This window comes from Gorilla gorilla, chromosome 17, assembly GCF_029281585.2.
Source record: "Gorilla gorilla gorilla isolate KB3781 chromosome 17, NHGRI_mGorGor1-v2.1_pri, whole genome shotgun sequence".
Taxonomy (NCBI): domain Eukaryota; kingdom Metazoa; phylum Chordata; class Mammalia; order Primates; family Hominidae; genus Gorilla; species Gorilla gorilla.
The window spans coordinates 60,232,222-60,255,855 of NC_073241.2; the positions used below are offsets into that span (position 1 = coordinate 60,232,222).

A 23,634-nucleotide genomic window follows, 5' to 3' on the forward strand; every position below is an offset into this window, starting at 1 on the left:
CTAAATATTTATATATTTTGCCTTTCTTACCACCATGTAAATTGTAGAACTGTTGGTGCAAAGATCAAAAGAAAACCTAGACTGAGGGACCAAAGATGGCATAAGGTTTGGAAGGATATGTGGGCTCTGTGTGAAGGGAATGTTTTCCAAGCATTGTAACAAGAGTGCATTGACTTGAGGTGGAGACAAAACATTAAAAGGTAATGTAAGCTGGCTGGAGGGAAAACATCAGATCTGAAATGAGATCAGGCTCATTGCTGTGAAGATATGTTAGAAGGCAAGTTAGAGTCCCATTGTTAGAAGAATAAGATGCCAAATGTTGATCCTGGCAGCTTAAGTTCTCAAAAACATTTGCTGGTTCATGTCTTTTTATATATTCCCTGGATATTCCAGAGTCACTCACACAGGGCCTCCAATATGACGTGCAAATAAGGCATCCGGCAAGTGGCAAAGCCAGGATGCAAACTCAGTTCTAACTGTGGGTTAGAACAAAGGAGCAGAAAAAATAACACAAAAGAAGGAGGAAGGAGGTGGTGGGGGAGGCAGATGACAGGGGGAAGAAAATAAAGAGTGTTGGCTTCTGCAACACATATACTAAAATTGTACATCAATGACACAGAGATTAGCATGAACCCTGCACAGGGATAACACGCAAACTTTGTGAAACATTTCATATAAATTGAAGAATGGGATAGGCATGGTGGCTCACGTCTGTAATCCCAGCACTTTGGGAGGCTGAGGCGGGTGGATCACTTGAGGTCAGGAGTTTGAGACCAGCCTGGTCAATACGATGAAATCCCGTCTCTACTAAAAATACAAACACAAAAATTAGCCAGGCGTGGTGGTGTGCGCCTGTAATCCCACCTGCTTGGGATGCTGAGGCAGGAGAATTGTGTGAACCTGGGAGAGGGAGGTTGCAGTGAGCCGAGATCACACTGCTTCACTCCAGTTTGGGCGACAGTATGAGACTCCATCTCAAAAAAAAAAAAAAGAAGAATGTTTTAAAAAAAGAAGAGAAGGCAAAGAAAGAAGATGAAAAGGAAGAGAAGGAAAAAAAGAAGAAAACATGTGCACAAACATTTAACCTATGGTGCAGACACTATTATAGCTCATGTCTCTGCTCTGCTCAAAACCATCCAATAGATCTTATTCAAAGTGAGATCCCATATCATTATTACTTTTTAAATTTTGCTTGTTTGTTTGTTTGCTTGTTTTGAGACAAGGTCTCACTCTGTCACCCCGGCTGGAGTGCAGTGACACAATCATAGCTCACTCAGCCTCCAACTGCTGGGCTCAAGTGATCCTCCTGTCTCAGCCTCCCAAGTAACTGGGCCTACAGGCATGTGCCACCACACTAGCTAATTTATTTAATTTTTTGTAGAGATGAGGTCTCACTATGTTGCCCAGACTGGTCTTGAGCTCCAGATCTCAAGCAATCCTCTCGTCTCAGCCTTCCAAAGCACTAGGACTATAGATGTGAGCCACCATGCCTGGCCTCCCATCTGCTATCACAGTCAATGACCCTACAGACTCTGGCTTCCCACTGTTGCCTTCTCTTCATTTCATGTTACTCTTCCTTGCTCTCAGTCAAGTTCAGCTGCATCCACTTTATTGAACATATCAAGCAAAATAGCACCTGAGGGCCCTTGAGTTAGCTGTTTCCTTTCCCCAGAAGTTCTCTGCCCATTTTTGCTGCATGCCCACTGGCTTGCCCCCTCACTTCCTTTCACTTTCTTCAGGTCTCTACTCAAATACTGCCTTTTCGTAAGGGCATCCTTCGACCACTCTTAATAAAATAAAAACCTGCCATCGTTCTCTATGCCCCTCACTCTGCTTTATTTTTCTTCATGTTATTTATTGCTGCATGATGTATTATACATGTATTTGTACACTTGTTTATTACCTGTCTCCCTTCTGTTTCTGGGATGCAATTGACAAGAGAACACAGATTTTGACTATTTTATTCACTGCTACATCTTTAGCCTCTAGAACGGTGTGTGCTTGGCATGTGGTAGTTCACCAAGAAATATTTGTGAAAGTTTGAATGACTGAATAACTGAACAATCGAATGAAGAGCCCTGTTTTAGAGAACGAACTGAAACACAGAGAAACTAAGTAGCTTGCCCAGGTCACTTGGAAAGTTAAACATTTTTCTCATGGTAAGCCAAACAATTATTATACCTGTTTAGAACATAACTTGCATTCAAACTTGAAGCTTATATTTTGTCTGTGTGTGTGCATGTGTCTGCATGTGTGCATGTGTCTGCATGTGTGTATGTGCCCGCTTTCATATGTGCGTGTGTGCATGTGTCTGCGTGTGTGTGCGCCTGTGTGTGTGCGCATGTGTGCCTGTGCATGTCTGTGTGTGTGCGTGTGTGTGTGCATGTGTGAGTCTGTGTGTGCATGTGTGTGGGTGTGTGCGTGTGCGTGCACATCTGTGTGCGCATGCGTGTCTGTGTGTGTGTCTGTGTATGTGTGTATGTCTGTGTGTGCATGGGTGTGCATGTATGCATGTCTCTGTGTGTGTGCGTATGTGTACGTGTGTGTGCGCATGTGTGCGCATGTGTGCGCATGTGTTGTCCTTATCTTTGGATCATTGTTCTTTTGTTGCCTTGTCCTCGTCTATCAAGACAATAATCTGATTCTGTTGTTAGTTTGGTATGCATGTTGATGTATAGATTGGAGATAGGAAATTATGATAGATAGCTGACATAATTTGTTTAATTGGATTACCAAGAAAATCTGGTGAGAAAGATTGGTTAGATTCAAAAATTACAACTTTTTGAAGTACTAGTATAAAATAGTATTTTTAAAAATTTTTTGAGAAGTCCTCTTCTGAAGATGTTAAGAGCAGAAATCCTTCACTTTGATTTCCAATTAATTGAAGGGGCATATAATCCTTGAAATTCAGACACAATCTATGGATGGAAGAATGAGGAGAACCCTAATTTTAACCTAATTAAATTGTGTTTTTGTTTCACTCTTGCCACCTGCCTTAATGGGAAGGATGTCAAGATAAAGACAAAAGTTATGAAAAAATAAAGGCATATTTTCTACATCTGAATTTGTGATTGATTATATGATTTGTAGTCTAAGTTAATACATAAATAAAATTGAATTCCTTCTAAATGATATGTGATCTTTCTGGATCAAGAGGCTGAGGTGAGTGGCTTTCTTTTGAAGAGTACATTTCAAGGTTTAGACTGAGAAAGGTATTCATGTTACACTACTCTGAGACATCGCTTTGTGGATCAGAGATATCCCACTTCACTAAGGTAGAACAACAGAACAAAAATGTGACTAAACCAATATGATTCTGAGAAAACTCATGTCACTTCTTTCTTCTGTACTTTGTTTTCTCTTTCTATGCCTTACATGCTTAAGACCTTTTTTTATATTTCCCCAAATAAACTTATATAATAATATATATCTGCTTTAACGTGTCTGTGATGATTCATATTAAGAAAAAAAACAGAGATCTCAATGTATTAGAAATTTCTGTGAAATTCTTCTTTAGCTTGGAACACATCGCATTATGTCATAGAAACTTGAAAAGTCTATGAGCCATAATTTTAATGTCACAGCACAATTCTATAACTGGTAGTGCAATTTACGCAGAATCAGATTACATATGTACAGGGAGTGAAACTGTTAAGGTTAAAACTAAAATCTATCTTTTAATAAAATAAATTACACATTTGTATTGCACAATGCACATTTACCTTAAGGTATTTGGAAAATAAAACAATAAAATCAATATGAATTATGTGAGAATTCAGTAGCAAAATACTCAGACCCCTTGTGGAATCATATTGCATCTATTAGTTTGAGCCAATAAAAAACACTGGTTTATAGTGTTCATAGTGTATATATTCCTCCCACTATGGTTGCATTGTGCATGGGAGGCGGAGAAATATTCTTGAACGGCTAAGTAGCAGCTGTAGCTTTCTTCAAATTTGTTTCTGAAGATCCTTTTCTCTTTGAAGTTGTCTTTAGTAACAGTCCTGGCACTGTCAATGAGGCTGTCCAGCCCCACGTGTCTATTCCTGTTTGTTCATGGGCATGGGAGAGGTCTGAGTCCCTGAAGGGTGTGTCCCCCACTTTCTCGTAGATACTTGAAAAGGAGCCATGCACACTGGTGCCCAGAGGCAAAGGCAGAACACCTGGAGGACTCACGTGGAACTTACGTAACCCACCCCCTCCAAAAAAAAAAAAACGAAAAGTGCAAACCAGTTTATCTCAAAAGGAAATGTTTCTTGCCTCTCTTTCATTAATTTCCAGTTGTTTTTTTTGTTTGACTAGTGGCTAAGAATCTCAGTTCACTTCTCCTATGTTCCAGAAATTAACTTCTCTTATTTTTCTGTTGGTCAGTTTCTATTTAGAGTCCTAACTGAACCAAAGTAGTAGAGATAAATCTCAGTCTTTTGGGATTTTTTCACCCCAATGTTTCTGAGGCTGAGTGTAAATTTTGCCTACTCCTGTGGGGTAGTAAGAGTTCTGGGTAAATTTTGCCTACTCCTGTGGGGTAGTAAGAGTTCTGGGTATGACCATCTGCTGTTTGGTCATAAACTTACACAAGTGGTCACTGAGGCAGCTCTTACTCCAGTCATGGTCACCTGGGAGATTCAGACCAGGAATTTCCATGTTAATTTTATGGTTTACTTACATAGCAGCTAAGAAGCATTGAGAGGCAAAGTTGCTTAAATGGGATGGGAGCTGGGCAATAAGAACAAATCAAACGCCAGAAAAGAAGAAAAAGTGTTACAGAATTTTTGTGTGTATTACAATCTCATGCTTTTGGGGAGAAAAACTAATTTCTTCCCCATCTTCCCAGGTGCCCATACTAAATCCTGTGGTCTGTCTGTTCTCTGGAAGGTAAAATGTTGGGCAGCCAACAGACAGGCACAGAAGCTCCTGGGGAGGGTCTCTTGAAACTCAACAAAGCACAGTCTGGGAGAAAGAGCATCTTATATAGAGGCAAACGTGATCATTTTTAAGTAGATTTGATGCTGCTACTTTTTTGGTGAATTTATTTTAGAGCAGAGGCTAGTATTTTAGTGCAAGCCACTCTCAATCATGAATGTAAAAAGTCTAGGCAAGGACTCCCTAAAGATGTTCAGTGGTGTTACACAGAACGTGTTCTGGCACAGGAATGTAGCATGTTATTTTCAGCAGACATTACCCTCCAGAATGGATTCTATTTTAGACAGCATGCTGACTAATGCATAGAGCAGTTTGACAGAAACATGGATCCATTTAGACAGTTCAGATCTGAACAACAGCAGATTTTCAAAGCGTTTCAAATTTTTAGAAGGTTTTACCCTTTTGAGTGTAGTAGAATTATGCTTGGATTTATAAATTTTTATCCAGAAGGTATTTTCCAGCTTAAATAAAATTAAACAATTTTAATTTTTCCAAAGCAAAGTTAAACTAATTTTTAAAATTATTTCATTAAAATTATTTTAATAGGAATTACTTTCTGCTTATATTTTACAATAAAAATTGAATCATTTGATTAATTGGCCCCTTATATAAAATTAAACCATTTATAGTATTTGCATTGTCAGTTTTCTTTGTGACCATTTATGCTAGCCAATTTTTATAGCTGTAAATTTTTGCCAAGAAGATATGATGCTTCCACAGATAAGTATTTGTACATACTGTTATACTTATTATCAGATCTATTTTTGCTTTATCTCATTTGATGTTCCTTTTAAAAATACTCATTTTGAATTTGATAGAAGACTGATAATCATATTTGTTTCTGAGTAAAGCCTGAACAAGTCCTTTCAGATATTCTAGGATTTCATTCCCAAGTAAAGGGATGCATGAAAAGTCCTCATTTCAGTGAAAGAAGCCAGACACACAAGGCCACATATGTACGATTTCATTTATATGAATGTCCAGAGTAGGCAAATCCATACAGACAGAAAAGATATTAGTGGTTGCCAGGGGATAATGCAGGGAGGGGAAGAGGAGAATGACTGCTTAAAAGGTTTCCTCTTGGGGTGATGAAAATGTTCCAGAACTAGATAGTGGTAACAGTTGCACAACATTTTAAATGTATTAAAGTCACTGAATTATACACTTTAAAATGGTGAAAATGATGAATTTTAACCGCTCATAACCATGTTTTATGAATTTTACCATTTTTTAAGTAAAGGGAAAAGAAGGTTCTGAGATTCAAACCTTTGCAATCAAAATAAACTGTCGAATACAGAAGCCCGTAAACATATTCTGAATACTATTTAATTTTTCTGCCCATGAAACCAAGCCTAATTCTAAATAATATAAGAACCAAAATAAACTGTCTAAGCTGGTATTAACCTTTTTCTTAAATTAAAAATGTTATCAGGTTGATAGGTGCAGCAAACCACCATGGGACACATTTCCCTATGTAACAAACCTGCACATCCTGCACATGTATCCTGGAACTTAAAATAAAATAAAATAAGTGTTATCAATGTTCATTGTGAAAAAATCAATACAGAAAGAATAAATTATCAATTCCATTGTCTGGAAATCATTTTTCAGGATTATATATATGCCCAAACTTTATTTCCCTAAAAAGAGATTAGATATCGTTCAGTAGTATATCCAACTACATAATTTTACCAAGTACCTCACACTTACAATTCTTTTACAATGTGTAGGCAGTGTTCTATGTACTTTAGGTATATTAACTAATTTAATCATTCAACAACCCCATGAGGTTGGCATTGTTCATTGATTTTAATGAGAAAGCTAAGAGAGGAAATAAGTAGCCTTTCAAAGGTCACACAGAAGTAAGTGACAGATCCAGGATTCATATCCAAGCATTCTGGCTCTAGTGTCCATGCTTCTCAACCATTATGACCCAATATTCAACCAAATCAATACTGAAGGACACGTGAAATGTATCCGGTATTTTTCTATTACAAACAAAAATCCAATGAACATTCTTGAAGCCATACACAAAAATAATGGTTACAATAGAAGTCACTGGAATTGAAATTTAGGTTCAACCTATATTAAAATGTAAGGCTTTTGATATAGCTAATAGATTTTTGAAATGATCAGTCTTAACGTTTGTAGGGGAGCACACTCCTGCATGGGGAAAAGATTCACTGTGAAGCACAGAGCACCTTTATGGTTGGATCATCTTGTCATTAAAGTTCAGGCGTTATCTATCCTGTAAGTGGCAGAATCAAGACTGCAATATTGCCTGTTTTTCTTTTTAACTCATGTTTTCCCTTGACTACACTGGTCCTCAAAGTAAAACCCCTGTGTCAGTGTACTATTCATGGAATACTCTGCAATTATAACCACCTTCTAATACTTTTAATACCCAATCAAAATTTATTATACATATGTATCATAGATACTCATCTGTAAAGCTGTGCTTCAAAATAGTGATCTCTTCCCAACATTACAATATATATTAATGATGTCGACAATTTGATAATGAAACATTGTCCAAAATATTCCCCATTAATACAACAAAGACACAATTGAGTATTTCTATTTCCATGCCAGCCATAAGCATACTTTTGCAAAGTGATCATCTTAGAATGATTTAATCTCTAAATACAGCAAAAACAAGAAACCAAGTTAATATTGTTTTATTACATCTCCCCGTATCTGTAAATATTACTTTACGCATCCAATTTTTGCTTATTTTAAGCAGCCAAGTTTCTTTAAAAGCAAAGTAACTTCTTTTAATAGCAATATTAAAGCTCTGTTTAAAACATTGCAAAACAAACCCCACTGCATTTTAGACAGCTGCTTCCTTATAAAAGTAAGAAAAAACATTCTGTACATTTACCTTAAAAATTCTAAATCATTCACTGGGGGAAAAACGAAAGCTTTAAAAATATATTTTCTTGCACACTCAAATACCATAAATTTCACCTTACACATATAAGGAAATAATAACACTACATATGTGAAAATATAGAAATGAATCCCTAAAATTAAATTTTCATTTGAGAGAAAAGAATTACAAATTAGGGCATACATGCAGACCAGGTGGTTTTCAGCATGTTCAAAGAACAAAGAGATGGTTAGAGGTTTTATAAACAGAGAGGTGATACTGGTTGCTCTTTGAGAAAGTTTATCGGCACTAGTAAGGTCTTGGGGAGGTGGCAGGTTTTGATCGGTGAGTGAGGGAGTGCGCAAAACACAGTGGGTGTTTCAGTAGCCATTAGATAAAACTGGCTTCTGGTTACAGCAGGAAATTTCAGCAACCAGGCTTGCAGAGAATTCCATTCTCAGACCAATATTTTGTGCCCTGAGTTCTTTCTCCCCCTGGCTTCTCGACTGTCTTTTGGTTGAGTATTTCAAGATTGATCCAATTCGTATGATCAACTTTCACACATGTTCAAAATGATTACATTAAAAGAAGAAGACTTTAAACGGAAAACAAGGCCGGGAGCGGTGGGTCATGCCTGTAATCCCAGCACTTTGGGAGGCCGAGGCAGGCGGATCACGAGGTCAGGAGATCGAGACCATCCTGGCTAACACAGTGAAACCCCGTCTCTACTAAAAATACAAAAAATTAGCCGGGCGTGGTGGCGGGTGCCTGTAGTCCCAGCTACTCAGGAGGCGGAGGCAAGAGAATGACGTGAACCCGGGAGGCGGAGCTTTCAGTAAGCAGAGATCGGAGCCACTGCACTCCAGCTTGTGCGTCAGAGCGAGACTCCGTCTCAAAAAAAAAAAAAGCGGGGGGGAGGGAATAAAAAGTCTAAGTCTAAAACACATAGATTTTAGGGTCAAATTAGAAAACAGAAAATGTAGGAATAAATCAGAATTTTAGATACACATTTAATTCATAGACCTTCTTAGTGCCCAGAGGGAGGGCTGCAGAAGGAATACAACAATTCCCATGAATGCCTTGTTTGTTCTGCACAACCAGTTCAGGCTCATCCTGCAAATGCCTTCAGACTCATCATGCAGTCAGCTCTGTCTCCTTGATTTCTCACTCCAAATAAGGTGAGCCATAGAGAAGACGTTGGCTGATCCCTCACCAGACTCAAATGGCAGTTGCCATTGGCCTGAGAAAGGAAAAGGCAGTGCCAAGCCTAGGAAAAAGTATGAAGCAGACGATGTTGCCTTTACTCCCACCCATATTCCTTGTGGCCTCTCCTTGTCCTTGAAGGCCTGCATCTTTCTATTGCCCTCTGACTGTACAAATAACCTACTTGGGCTGCTTTCTCCCAAAGTTCCCTCTGTTCTAAAATGACAACTTGATCTTTTTCTTTTATACACTCAAAATTTCTATTTCTTCTATTATTTTAAAATTTCTCTGGAGAAAGCAAACTGATTAAAAATTAATTCATGATGAAGGATGGTGGAAAACTTGGAGTCACTTAAGGGAATCTCTGCTGGAGGTGTTGCTTTAGCAGAAAGCCAAAAGAAGGGGGCCCACAAGGCCTGGCTTTCCTTGATTCACGCCAATGCCACTCAGAAGAAGGGCAGTGAGGAGAAAAATGAAATTTTGTAGCTCCCAGACCTGATCAGGTGTCAAGTTTGTGGGGCTTAGGTTTAAGGACAATCAATCTCCCCAGGGTGCTTTCAGTAAGATCCTCCCCTCAGCTCCCTCTAGCCTCTAAACTCTAGGAGGACATGGTTATTTGGATCTAAATTAAAAAGATGTTGGTGACTACAAGAGAGAATAGAAACAGCAATAGAGGATTTAACTTCAGTAAAGGTAAGTTTTAAAATGTTTTTGTTATTAGCTCCCCAAAAAAAAACACCTCATCTCTGGACCCTTGCTACCAAAAAGCAGGGAACCCTAGCTGCAGCGAGTATTCCCCAGTTTGCTACTAACTTGTGGATGCAGAAATCTTGAAACAGACTGCAAAGCAAAGCTACTGTTCCATTGGATTCCCTATTTCCTTCCCACAGAAACCAGAAAATTTTAATTTATTTACAATTTTAAACAAATTACACAAATTGGACAGGAACTATTTCCTCATAGACTCAGTTATAATGCAGCATTTAAGAGCCCAGGCCTAGGAATCTCTCTCTTTTTTCTATTGTAGGACAAACTATACCCCAGCCTCATTTCAAGTTTTTACCATTTTCCTCTTTGTTCTCATTTCATTTTAAATATTGCATTGATTAATAATAATATACACACACACATTTATTTCCAACTATATTCCTATAGAAAATTGCTACTTCATAGGGCACTTCAACAAATTTTGCCTCCAAAGTCAAATGAATTTGGTAGTGCAGTAGGGGTGAGTCCCAATTCTTTATGAGCTGCAATATTTTTAATTTAATTCAGTCTTCATTGTTTCTTTTCCAAAACTTTCTTCACATAGTGATACTCAATATTTCTTGTTTATTTTTTAAACTATCACTTAAAGTGAATACATAATAATGTGATATTAGCATAACTTAGCTATTGTTGGACTAATATTTATCCAACATATTTATTACTAAAATATCCATAAAAAAAAAAAAAAAGAGCAGATGCTTTAGAGACCTTAATTCCAGTGCTGGAGTTTGAGATTTACCAGTTGTCTGTTTTAACATTTTTCACTTTTTGGAAAAGATAAGCAACAACTTGCTTTAAAAATATAAATTGGTGAGTAGCATAATTCAAAATTGAGAAAAAAAATCATCATATACATACATGTTGAAATTGAGCTTTACAATATTATTTTTGGAAACCTCCAGAATGTCTGACAAAGACCTAATTGTAGCACTGTGACATTATCTCTTTGTGCATGCTTCTGCTAATGTAATAAATTTGGGTTCCAAATTATTTAAAAAGTCAAGGCCATCTTCTTCCTGTTTTTCACTGCAGCAGCCCACAGAACCAGCTGGAGATCCTCTTCCCTCATAGTTATAAGTGAGGACATAATCTTGGGATGGCATGCGGTCTTCATTCTGATTACATCGATGCAATTTCTGTAAAATTTTTTAAAAAATGAATTGCATTATAGTTTTAAACAACTTAAATATATGAACATAAAATTTATTTTTATTTACCTTTTATGTTTAATTTTTAACCAGTGTGTCCTCTAATGGATTCCTACACACAAAAAATGCAAATGATTGGTCTATATCACAACCATACCATAAAGTCAGTATAGTTTACATTTCTAGTGATCCATATAAATAAAAAATTATGTATACAAGTTTTATATTTAAGTACATTCAAGTTGTCATTAAATGCTTATCCCTAAATTTTATACACAGAGGTCAGCCTAGTCTAAAAAATAGAGACAATAGTCATACTGGTTAGGAGTTTGAGATAGGATGTCAAACAGCCTTGGTTGTGAGTCAAAGCTCTGGCTTTACCAACTAGCTATATGACTTTGGGCAAGTGACCAAATATCCTTTAGTCTCAGTGACCACCTAACAAGATTATTTTAGAAATTAATGACAAAATAATGACGCATAATACACATATTATGCCCAGCACATATTAAAGGTACAATACATGTTAACTTGAATCACTATTATATGCAGTTATAAAGTAGGTAGGATTTACCACATTAACTTCAGAAGCAAGTTTCCAAGATACTCAAACATGGCAAAATATATACATGCATCGAAAAGTTCAATGAAATTAAAAAGAATGAACATGACCCATATTGCAAAAACTGGGCTTTTATAATGAAGACGCCATGCATTCAGCCACATCTACCCTCTCTGCCACTGGCCTGTCTGCCAACTCATCAACTGCCATGTCTCCTCCCTTTCCTCACCTGTGTGCCCACTCCTTGCCTATGTGGAGTTCATTGGCATGGCTTACGTTCTTTCTTCATGACATTGTTAGCCTTACCTCCCATTACCTGGTGTGCAACTGATGAACCCTCCTAAGACTACGTCTTAAGCTTCACTCCATCTCAACCTGATATTACATAAATACTGACTGTCTAGAAGTAGAAAAAGAATTAACACTTGAATTTGACCCTCCAAAATGCTATGGATACATAACCTACAGCCCTATACCAGAGTATCACCCATTTGCATTCCATTCAAGGATGAAAGGTCTACTGTTTGTGCTGCAATGGCACTGGTATCCTCTGATAAAAGGGGTAAAAATTTAGTCCAGAAGAGTGTCTAATCCAACGACTTTCTACCTAGCTGCACATTTGAATAATCTCAGAAATGTAAAACAAAAACAAAACAAACAAAAAACCCCAAATTCATTAAATTAGAATCTTTTAGAGTAGAACACAGCCATTAGTTATGTTTTAAAAGCTTCATAGAGGATTTTGCCAAGCCAAGTGGCTCATGCATATAATCCCGGCACTTTGGGAGGCCAAGGTGGGTGGATCACTTGAGCCTGGGAATTGGAGACCAACCTGGACAACATGGCAAAACACCTTCTCCACAAAAAATACAAAATTTATCCAGGTGTGGTGGTGTATACCTGTAGTCCAAGCTACTCAGGGGGCTGACATAGAAGGATCACCTGAGCCCAGGAGGTCAAGGCTGCAGTGAGTGGAGATTGCACCACTGAACTCCAGCCTCAGCGACAGAGCAAGACCCTGTCTTAAAAAAAAAAAAAAGAAAGGAAAGAAAAGAAAGAAAAAAGCTTCTGCTTCATAGGCGATTTTGGTATGAACAGAGAATTCCTTATTTTAATTCCTTCTTTCTTTCATATTCTTGCTTTCCTTAAAATAAAAGCACTTTACATTTGCATGGTGCTTTGTATATTTAAAATATGTCCTGCAATGGTGACTATAGTTAATAATAGTATATGTTATATTTCAAAATTGCAAAGAAAGTATATTTCAAATGTTCTCACCACAAAAAATAAGTATTTGAGGTGATGCATATGTTGTGTGATTTAATCATTCTACATTGCAGACATAAATCATAATATCACTTTGTGCCCCATAAACATATACAATTAAATTTTGTCAATTTGCAATAAGATAAAAATATATATAAATCATGCTATTTAATCTTTATCCTAAAACTGCATACAAATGTTGGTGTTTTCACAGAGAAATACAGATTTCATTTGAAAAGTTTGTAATTGTGAGGAACTAGAATTGCTTTCACAATCTTCTATATCAAAAGGGTTCATGAGGTAAATACACAACTAAAAATGAGACATTAGTGAAGAATATTAAAAACCTCCTATATTTATGGGATTTTATAAATTAAATGAAATATGAAAAATGAAATAAAATCTCTTTTAAATTAAATAATGTAACAAAATCAAAGAGCACGGGAAAATGAACAGAGCAAGCAAGAGAGAGCCCACAGAAAAATATAGAAAATATATGTTAATTCGAATTGTCTATTTTTCTCCATTCAGAGGTTTAAATTTTAGACTCAAAACACCTAAGGAAACTCACTTCACCGAGACGGGGTTGAGTAAAACTGTGCCACTCCGAGTAAGTGTATCTGCAGTTGTCCACCTCCGTGTGTCCTCCCCTGCAGGAGTCCAGGGTATGATGATGCCCAGCCCCCCGGCAGGATTCCAAGGTCTGGTTTCCGCCTTTCATCATTTCAATGGTTTCCTGCCCTCCATTTTTCATTCCTGATCCCATAGTGCCACAAAAGCCTTGGCTAGAGTTGTTGGCAGTTTGGGTCATAAATCCATTGGCAGAGCACTGAAATAATAAAATAAAATAATTCATGTTGAGAGGAAATGGATTCTAAGTTGTCATGAGAAGGCAAAGGAGAGAGAATATTTGTTCAACCTTTTATTAATTAATTCATTCATTCATTCAACAGACATTTATCAGTTTCTAATTATGTGCCCAGATACCGTCTTCATTCATTTTGTGCTGCTATAACAGAATACCTGAGACTGGTTAATTTTTAAAGAACAGAGATTTATTTCTTACAGTTATGAAGTCTGGGAAGTCCAAGATCAAGGAGTTCACATTTGGCGAGGATCCATCCCATGGCAGAAGGTGGAAGTGCAAAAGAGCAAGAGTGAGAGGGAGAGGGAGAGAGGGAGAGAGGAGCAACAGGGGACTGAACTTGCTTTTACAATAAGCTTTCATGATAATAAACCCATTCCCATGATAAGGACAGTAATCCATTCATAAGAGCAGAGCCCTCATGACCTAATCATCTACTAAAGGTCTCACCTCTCAACACTGTTGCATTGGGGATTAAGTTTTCAACGTATCAGCTTTTAGGGACAAATTTCACCACAGCAAATGCAAAAGCCTAGGGATATAAAGATAGACATAGTCTCTCGATGGCTCCAAGAAGCTCTTATTCCAGGGAGAGAGAAAAACAAATACTTTGAGAATGTGATTACTCTACTATGTGGGTGAACACAAAATGTTACAAGAGCACAGAAGTAGAGCATTAAAATTCAAATCCAAACAGGGTAAGTGGAATAGAACAGGTAACTGGAAAAACTCTGAGCTAAGAGACTAGGGACTAGTAGAAGTGGGACAAACAAGGCAACCACTGTAGAAGGGTCTGGAGGCAAAAGGCAAACAATGTCCTTCAGGGGTCCCCAACTTCAGTCAGTTGAGAACAGCTACCACATAAGATTAGGGTTGGGGGGAGGCTAGAAAGGTTATAAAAGGCCGTAAGATATAAAGATCTATATGCTATGCTAAAAAAAATAGACTTTATTATGAAGATTACAGGGACTGTGAAGAATTTTAACTCATTACAGAGAGAAATACATTTCAAAAATATCATTCTAGGCAATAATGTGGAAGACAAATAAGAAGACAAATTTAGGGTCATGGAGATCAGATGGGGGTCACTGCATCTGATCTGATCTGATATTCCAGGTAAAAATGATAAGGACCTAAGCCAAGGAGGAAGCAGTGATGACTGAAAGAAGTAGATGGACTCCACAGAGAGTCTACAAGTATCTAGATGGATGAGGCAATCAAGGACAGAGTCAGAAATTATTCTTTTGTGTTCCTTGAAGGCAAATAGGTAGATGGTACAACTCACTGAATCAGGGAGGAAAGATGTGCTTACGGGCAAGAGGAGAGTGAGCAACTAAAGTTCGAAAATGGTAAACCTTAGAAACATGTGGGATGTCCAAGATGAATATATGAATATGCGGTTTTGGAACTCAGATGAGAGATTTGAGCTGGAGATATAATTCTGGGAGACACTCCCAAATAGGTGATAGTTGAGGCCATGGGAATAGAGGACCTATCCAGAGAAAATTGTCAACCAAAATAAAAAAGGGCTAAGGATAGAACCACAAGAAAAATCACATTTTAAGGGGAGGGTAAGAGAAACACAGCTGAGACAGGCCAGATCTGAATAGCCACTGAGATAACAGAGAAAACCAAAGTGGCAGGAACTGAAGCCATGAAGAGAGAATATGGTAAGGAGTGGGAGCAGCCAATGATGTTAACAACAAACAACAGAAAAATCACAGCAAGGTAAGAATGGGTTCAATTAAAGTATAAGTGCCCATTGGATTTGAGTGAAAGAATAGCCATTGAAGAGCTTTGCCAAAAGAATTTCCAGGGAGTGCTGGGTAAGCAGGAAGGAGTATTATAGAGAAATCAAATATAATTTTTTCTTTCCTAAAGTTCAGTTTGAAAGAAAAAGAGAGATGTGGAGGGAACTAGAGGATGACAAAGAGTCAAGGAAATGCTTTAAAATGAAAAAGTCTTCATTAAACATTAACTTAATACTGGAACTTCACTCCAACCCTCTGAGCCATAGGACAGAAGTTTAGTTACAGCGGTAACCTCGACATGTCAGTTTTCATTACAAACAGTTACATTACTTTCAGGACAAGAACCTCCATTACATTCAGGTTCCTTTGTGCCACCTTCCTATCAATTTAAATTTTTTTCTACTTAAAATGCAGTCTTTAACTAAATTGAAAGATTTTTCAAATACAGATAATTTATTGAACCTGAAATATATCTACAAAAGTCATACTTACTATCTCATTGCCTTAGAAAAAAATACCAGAAAAAAAGAATTGAAAAGTAGCCATTTGGTGGCAGTGCTACCCTACATTTTTTTACTTAAGTTGCCGTTACAATAAAATTCAATTACAAAAAAGGGAAAAAAAAACCCTCCTAATTATTAAATCTTCTTGATGGTATAATTTCATTGTAATAAACACAAGTTCAAAGATCATATTTCTAAGTGAATAAAAGAGGAATTTAAAATAAACTAAAAGCAATGCTGAGCCTACAGGGCTAGCTTTCATACTTTTATTCTCTGCTCCTTTCTGTCCTCCTCCATCTGCATTTCCCAAAGTTCATTCTCACAGGGTATCAACAACTCTTTATCCACGTCAATAACTTCTAGGTTTACTTTTCCAGTCCTGATTATTCACCCAACTCCTAATCCCATGTGCATGCCTTCAAGTGAAATTCAGATCCAAAGCTAAAATGATCACTTTTACTCATTGTATTAAAGCAAGTTTATAGATTCAAGACGAAATTTTATGTTTTTATATAAATTAATAATTCCAAGCCCCTTTTAGAAGTGTTCCTAACACAGAACAGGTACATATTGTGAGATGGCCACTGAATATCATCAGCTCTAGCATTAAATGGCAAAGAACAGATATTAAGTAAAAGTCATCCATGCCGGTCTTAAAAATAAAATAAGAACTTACTATGAGTCAAGGACTGTCAAGGGATTAAACCTGCTTTCTCGCTGGAGAGATCATCACAGGTTTCTACATGTAGGCACGTCAAGCATAGGTGGGCTATGATTTTGCATGGTGGTGTGGAGGAGTTGAAGAGAGAAATAGTGAATAAGAAAGGCATCTTCACCCCGAGACATAGAAAAGGCTGGATATGTAGTCGTTGTCCCTGGCTATAGCCTCTGCCACTTTGACTCTGCTTTTTACTTTGTTCCTTAAGTTCAGTCAGTCAACAAGCTTATCATTTATACCTTTGAAATATTTCTTATTCATCCCTATCTTAATATAACAATTACCATCATCCTGGTAGAATTAACTCATGCTTAAACTAAGCTTTCATCTTCCCCAACCCTGATGTCTTCCTATTCTCACTGATCCCCCTACTGACTCAGCTTCACGCTGCTTGATTATACCTCTCTCCTGTAGAAAAGCCTTGGCTGGCTCTCCCTTACCATGAGAATAAATCCGAAATCCTTAGTGCAGCATTTAAAAGTCCTATCTCCCACTTGTTTCTTAATATTCTCTTCTCTAACACCGAACTTGTTTCAAGCCTCTTTTCCAACACATGATTTCTCCTATTCTAAATCAATGTATTTATTATTTGCTAAATAGCCCCTAAACTTTATCATCTCCTGTCTTGTAGGCTATGCTGTTTTCCTCTTCTTTAGCTATTCTCACCATCTCTTCACTTTCAAACCCTTCTTATTCTTTAAGTTACCAAGTAAGCTGTACCTCTTGTCACCAGCCTTTCTGGTTGATCCAAACTACATGAGTACATTTAGGTATCATAGGTATTTTTGAACTCTGACAGTGCTTTATCATATTGGTTTATTGTCATGTTCCTATTTTGCTTTTCCGTAAAGTAGGATCTATTTCTCATAAATAAGTTGGCATCTTTTTGAGGTAAGAACATGCCTTGTAAGTACTTTCATGTATATATATACTTTGTGTATATATATATATATATATATATATATATATATATATACTTTGTATATATATATATATATATATATATATATATATACTTTGTATATATATATATATACTTTGTGTATATATATATATACTTTGTGTATATATATATACTTTGTGTATATATATATATACTTTGTGTATATATATATACTTTGTGTATATATATATATACTTTGTGTATATATATATATACTTTGTGTATATATATATATATACTTTGTGTATATATATATACACTTTGTGTATATATATATACTTTGTGTATATATATATATACTTTGTGTATATATATATACTTTGTGTGTGTTTATATATATATATACTTTGTGTATATGTGTGTGTATATATATACTTTGTGTATATATATACTTTGTGTGTGTGTGTGTGTATATATATATATATATATATATATATATACTTTACACAAAACAAGAAGCATAAAAGCACCTCAGAAGTCCTAAGAAATATATAAGGAAAGAGAGTGGCAGTAATCTTCCAAACCCCTCTCCCTTTCTTTTAGATATATCTCATTGATATTTTCCTAGCTATCTTGAGAACTTTTAGCAAGCTTTTTTCCCCATTATAAATGGTCAACAAGTTACATAAACAAATTATATCTGGAAATATACATTGTGGAGTGCAGGCAAAACAAACTATTGTTATAATAAATACTCGACATCAAAGAACAAGTTTAAACTATGACACTAGAGTGGAAAAAAGATAACTAAAATAATACATCTGGATTAAGAAGTTTAATAAATTACCACTATATAAACATATGAATATTGACGGACAATATTTATGCCTACGAAATCTGATTCAATTAAAAATATAAATTAACTCCTAAATTTTGAAATGAGTTTATGAGGATGAATTAAATTATCGGAGATACAAATACATATTTATTTAAAAATTACTTACCACTCTATCGTCTCCAGGTGCTTCTGTGTTTGATATAATTAAGTTTTGCTGTGCTAAATCTTCAGGAAAACGTTTCCCTTTAGTTGCACCAAAAACTCCACATACTAAAGTTAGCAATACAGCTGAATTTAAAAATAAAAATAAAATAACTTACTTTAGCATACGTAGAATAAAATAATCATCATTTATTTCTTACAACCTAAGGATCAAAGTGGAAAATAAATCCACTAAGCATGGTTTCCCATGAATTATCTTGGCTGTTCTAAGTTAACATGTCACCAGATAGCTTAGGTTTTAGAATCAGAAGCAATCATCTGTATTTTTTCATTATATCTCACTAATTGAATTCTGCCTATCAAAATAAAGTACTTAGAATTATGAGTTAAGCAGTACATAAAGAAAAAAAATCACTGACATTTAAGACAAAGACTTTGAAAAAATTTACTGATTCCTCTAAAAATAATTTTCCTACATGAAATGTCAAAAAAGAATTGTGTACATAAAAACATGAGAAAAACAGACTGCTTTCCTAGAAAAGATTTATCTTTATTGAAACTACTTTGTATCTTGCCTATTAAGAATTCTTATTCTAAATCATAATTGTGGGAGATTGAAAATACATGATAATTAAACTAAGAATAACAACAACAATTCTTCCAGTCTAAAAGACCCTATAGTGCACTGGCAAAATCCCCAAACCCAGAGCACTACATATTTTTGTATGGCCTGTGAGCTAAGACTTTGTATTTTAAAATGGTTGAAAAAATTCAGAAGAATAAGAGTTTATAATGTGAAAATTACAGCCGGGTGTGGTGGCTCACGCCTGTAATCCCAGCACTTTGGGAGGCTGAGGCGGGTGGATCACCTGAGATCAGGAGTTCAAGACCAGACTGACCAACATGGAGAAACCCCATCTCTACTAAAAATACAAAATTAGCTGGGCACAGTGGCACATGCCTGTAATCCCAGCTACTCAGGAGGTTGAGGCAGGAGAATCACTTGAATCTGGGAGGCAGAGGTTGCAGTGAGCCAAGATCTTGCCATTGCCCTCCAGCCTGGGCAACAAGAGCAAAACTCTGCCTCAAAAAAAAAAAAAAAAAAGAAAGAAAACAAAAGAAAATTACATGAAATTCAAATTTTACAGTCCATATATAATGTTCTATTGGAACACAGTAAAGCCCATAATTCACATATTTTTATAGCAGTGTTACTGTTTGAAGGACAGATTTGATTGGATACAATGGAAAACACATGGCCTGCAAAGCTTGACATATATACTATCTAATCCTTTACAGAAAAAGTGTGCCAACTCTTGCCTACCCTACATGGCCCCACACTACCTCTCTGGCTCCATTTCCTAATCCTCTTCCCCTTGTCCACTCTCACCACACTGGTTTCCCTGCCTCTCCTTGGTTTCTCCAGACATAATCACAAATTAGGGCCGTTCCATTGACTTCCCTCTCTGACTGAAAGTTCTTCCCCAAGGCGTTCCACCTGGCTCTTTCACCTCTTCCAAAAATCATTAAAAATAATCTTCTCAGACCTAACTCTCTATTGAAAATTGCAATCACTGGCACCAATACCCTCCTCACCAACACACTCCACAGCACTACAGATCCTAATTATTTGCCTCTGTTTTTTTTTCCTCCATAGCATTTAATTTATTCATTAACTGTCACAAGGCAGAATGATTGTTTTTGCTTGTTCGTTTGTTTGTCTTTCCCTATTTTTCCTAAGCACCTAGAACAGTTTCCTGCCTACAGTAGGTGTTTGATATATGTTTATTTTTTGACTTGATGAAAAATAATGAACACATTAGAAATTTACTGTGTACTGTTCTAAGCACTTCACATGCATTACCTCATTTAATCCTCAGTGCTACACCATATGGTAGGCTACTACAGTTATTCCTTTTACAGATGAGGAAATGAAGCACAGTTAAGTAATTTTCCCCAGGTCACATGGCTTACAAGCGATGAAGTAGGGGTACAAACCCAGGCAGTCTGATTCCTGAGTTCTTTGCTCTTAACTTCTACTCTTATCACAAAACAAAGCTAATCTAGGCTGGAGGAGGTTAACAGAATTTAAAATTGGCAAGATATACCCAAGAAGAGACATTGCTGAGAACAGAACATCTCCCGTAACTCTGTGGCTGGACGATAAGAAGATATGGAATGAAAGTGGCTTTTAGTGGAGTTTCCTAAGGCAGAAATTTTAGATTGTTCTATTTAGCCCTAAAAGGAATAGCACTGGAACCAAGAAATAAAGACTATTCGTTTGTCAGATTCTGTGAAATCTAAGGAATTTTCAACAATTATGTCTAAGCATAAAGTCTTTTATCTCAAGAAGGATCATGTTCCCTTCACAGAAAATATTCAAACACAACTCAGGTAATAACACAAAAGGAACTCGGAAAGAGACTCACATCTGATGGATGCTTGGACAAGATTATTTTTTAAACATCTTTTCCCACACCTAGATTTTTTATTATATATTTTAACTTCAAGAAAGTGAAAATACTTACAAAAGAGCAGTGCTATACCCAGTAATATTGCAAGGATTGCCCATTTTCCAAGTATTACTCCTGCACTCCTTGAAGTCGCACGACACTGAGTTGGATGAGTACATTCACACAGATTAACTCTCAATAATTTTGTTGCAGCTTGGCCGGCCCTGTCTTTTACAGTAATAGGAATGGTATATTCTTGAAATCCAGCATTTTTCTGATATGAAAGACGGGCAGCTGTATCTGAAAGAAAATAAAGGAAGTTTATTTTTTAATGATCATTTATTTTTCCCTTAGCATTTGTTTCATCACGCTTGTTTTTGAAGGCATCATTCTCAAGGAACTGCCTGCCAGATGAAAATAAATAAAAATGGAGGACTATCTTCAACCCTTTCAAACTCTAATATTATCTTATATGTGTTGTCCCTTGTAATTCCTTAGAAGGGAGCCCTAAAGAACTAATTTGGCATTGGAGTAGCCCAGTAGTATTCCAGTAATGTTTATCTATACAAACTAATAATGTTAGGTTGGCTGTTAACATACACTTCAAGCATTTTTCTTTAGTACCAATGTATCTACAGGTACACACAAATAGTTTCTGAAGTTTACGTTTTCTTATCCATTGACCTTCTAGTATTTGCGCAACATTCATATGGATAAGGTAATTTTTCAAAGCACAATAGATTGTTTACGATTAACACCTTTGCATCTGGAAGTAATCTTAGTACCAGAAGCTAATTAATGTCACTCAGGCTACTTATAAGGCTTACACAAAACAGAAATATCTATATAACAATTCACTTTTATCAACTCTGATAGTCTTGGTCTATTATTTTAATGACCATATTGTCAACTAACCAAAAGCTCCACAGAATTTCAATGGCAGTTACAACCTCCCTGAGCTTTTATAATAGACTAAGTAAAATGAAAAAGTAGCATAATACACACCCTGGAAGTCATCTGGAATTCCTAAGCCTTGATTAAATGCTCTGCTGTAGCTGTAAGAATTTCAAAGATTTTGGCTGCACCTCATACCTGAAGGCTCCCTAGAGGAATATGAATTACCACTTGGGTTTACTTAGTACCCTTCAAGACCACACTGTGTCTAAGGTAAGATCCTTGAAACCTCTCCGCTCCCTCAAGACAACAAGTGGAGCCATTGTCATGTCTCAGTTATTCACAGTAGTGCCTTGGCCTCTGATTTTCCTTCACTCAACTCTGCCCCCTTCATATCGTCCTCCTGTCATCAGTGTTACCTTTAAAAGATGTAAATCTGGGAATGGCATTGCCTTATTTGCACATTCCCAATGCATAATTGCTGTCGCCTACTGTACCAAGGTTAGTCCCCTCAGCCTGGCACACAAAGCCCTTCACCACCAGATGCTACCCTTCCTTCCACCCAACCTCTTGGCATTCTTGCTAAAACCTTCTAAACTCTAATGACATGGATATACTTATTCTCCTGGTATGTTTCTTCTTTTATGCACATTATTAATCAATTATTGAACAAGCAAACATTTATGAAGCAGTTAGTATCTACTAAGCATTAGGCTAGGTGCTGGAAGTACAAAGACGAATTGCAAACGTTCTAGGAAACTCATGTATTGGAAGGGAGAAGTAATCAGATGTTAATACAACAGGAAAGGCACTGCAATGCAGGTAGCGAAGGGTCATGGTGCCACTCCTTCCAATTCAAGACAAACTTCAGAGGTGGAGCATCTCAACTGGGATTGTGTCTGTCTTGTTCATCTCTATATATATCCTCAGGATCTGGAGGAGTGCTTAATAGATAGCAGATGTTCATAAATATCATGAAAAAAATATCATGCTCATAAATATCAAGCTAAGAAATGGAAAAGGAGGTATTCTATGTAGATATGGCTATATACACAAAAGCCCAGTTGCATGAAAGAACATGGCAGTAACAACAGAATGAAGTATGGATGAAGTACAGAACATGACAGCCCCCAGAAACTGCTACAATAGGCAGCAGCCCCTCAATACTCCTTCCCCTATCCCTTCCTATATCCCGCCAAGTTCACTTCCAGGATACCCTAGAGTGCTTGGTCTATACACCTGAGTTCCTCACTTCCAGAGTCAGCTTACAATACAATTTAAACTACACGTCTTCTGCTCTCTCCTCACCTCGCTGGTATTATTATTATTATTATTATTATTATTATTTTGAGACGGAGTCTCCCTCTGTCCCCCAGGCTGCAGTGCAGTGGCACCATCTCTCAGCTCACTGCAACTTCCACCTACTGGTTTAAGTGATTCTGCTGCCTCAGCCTCCCCAGTAGCTTGGATTACAGGTGCCCGCCACCATGCCCAGCTAATTTATGTATTTTTAACAGAGATGGGGTTTCACCATGTTGGCCAGGCTGGTCTTGAACTCCTGACCTCAAGTGATCCACCCACCTAGGCCTCCCACAGTGCTGGGATTACAGGCATGAGTCACCATGCCCAGCCACTGGCATTATTTTTAAAAACATGCACACACACACACAAAGTTTGTCTTAATGATAAGCTGCCCAACATTTTAACAAAGCTTTCCTTTGTTGTAAATGTAAATGTTGCCTTCATAAAAATTACATCTTCCTTCATTTTATATATAACAGAGCCCCCATATAATATTTGTAAAAGGTTAGTTTATCCTTCTAAAATA

At 36.8% G+C, this 23,634-nt stretch overlaps 1 protein-coding gene and 1 non-coding gene across 3 annotated transcripts in view; one reads left to right on the forward strand and one right to left on the reverse strand.

The window, feature by feature from the left end:
* Positions 1–570: 570 nt before the first annotated feature.
* LOC115931544 (U6 spliceosomal RNA) lies at positions 571–680 on the forward strand. The gene has a single exon (XR_004068011.1). It is a non-coding gene; the product is annotated as a U6 spliceosomal RNA (small nuclear RNA).
* Positions 681–6,895: 6,215 nt separating this feature from the next.
* Positions 6,896–23,634, reverse strand: part of DSC3 (desmocollin 3) — a 52,573-nt gene continuing 35,834 nt past the window's right edge. Inside the window, exons 13-17 of one of the 2 annotated variants that reach the window (XM_031003704.3) lie at positions 20,988–21,212; positions 18,464–18,585; positions 13,311–13,568; positions 10,981–11,023; positions 10,793–10,899 (exon numbers count right to left, since the gene is read on the reverse strand). In XM_031003704.3, the coding sequence (XP_030859564.1) occupies positions 10,997–11,023; positions 13,311–13,568; positions 18,464–18,585; positions 20,988–21,212 (632 nt within the window). In that variant the 3' untranslated portion in view covers positions 10,793–10,899; positions 10,981–10,996. Of the gene's footprint in view, positions 10,900–10,980; positions 11,024–13,310; positions 13,569–18,463; positions 18,586–20,987; positions 21,213–23,634 lie in introns of both variants that reach the window. The other variant, XM_031003703.3, reaches the window with a different exon arrangement.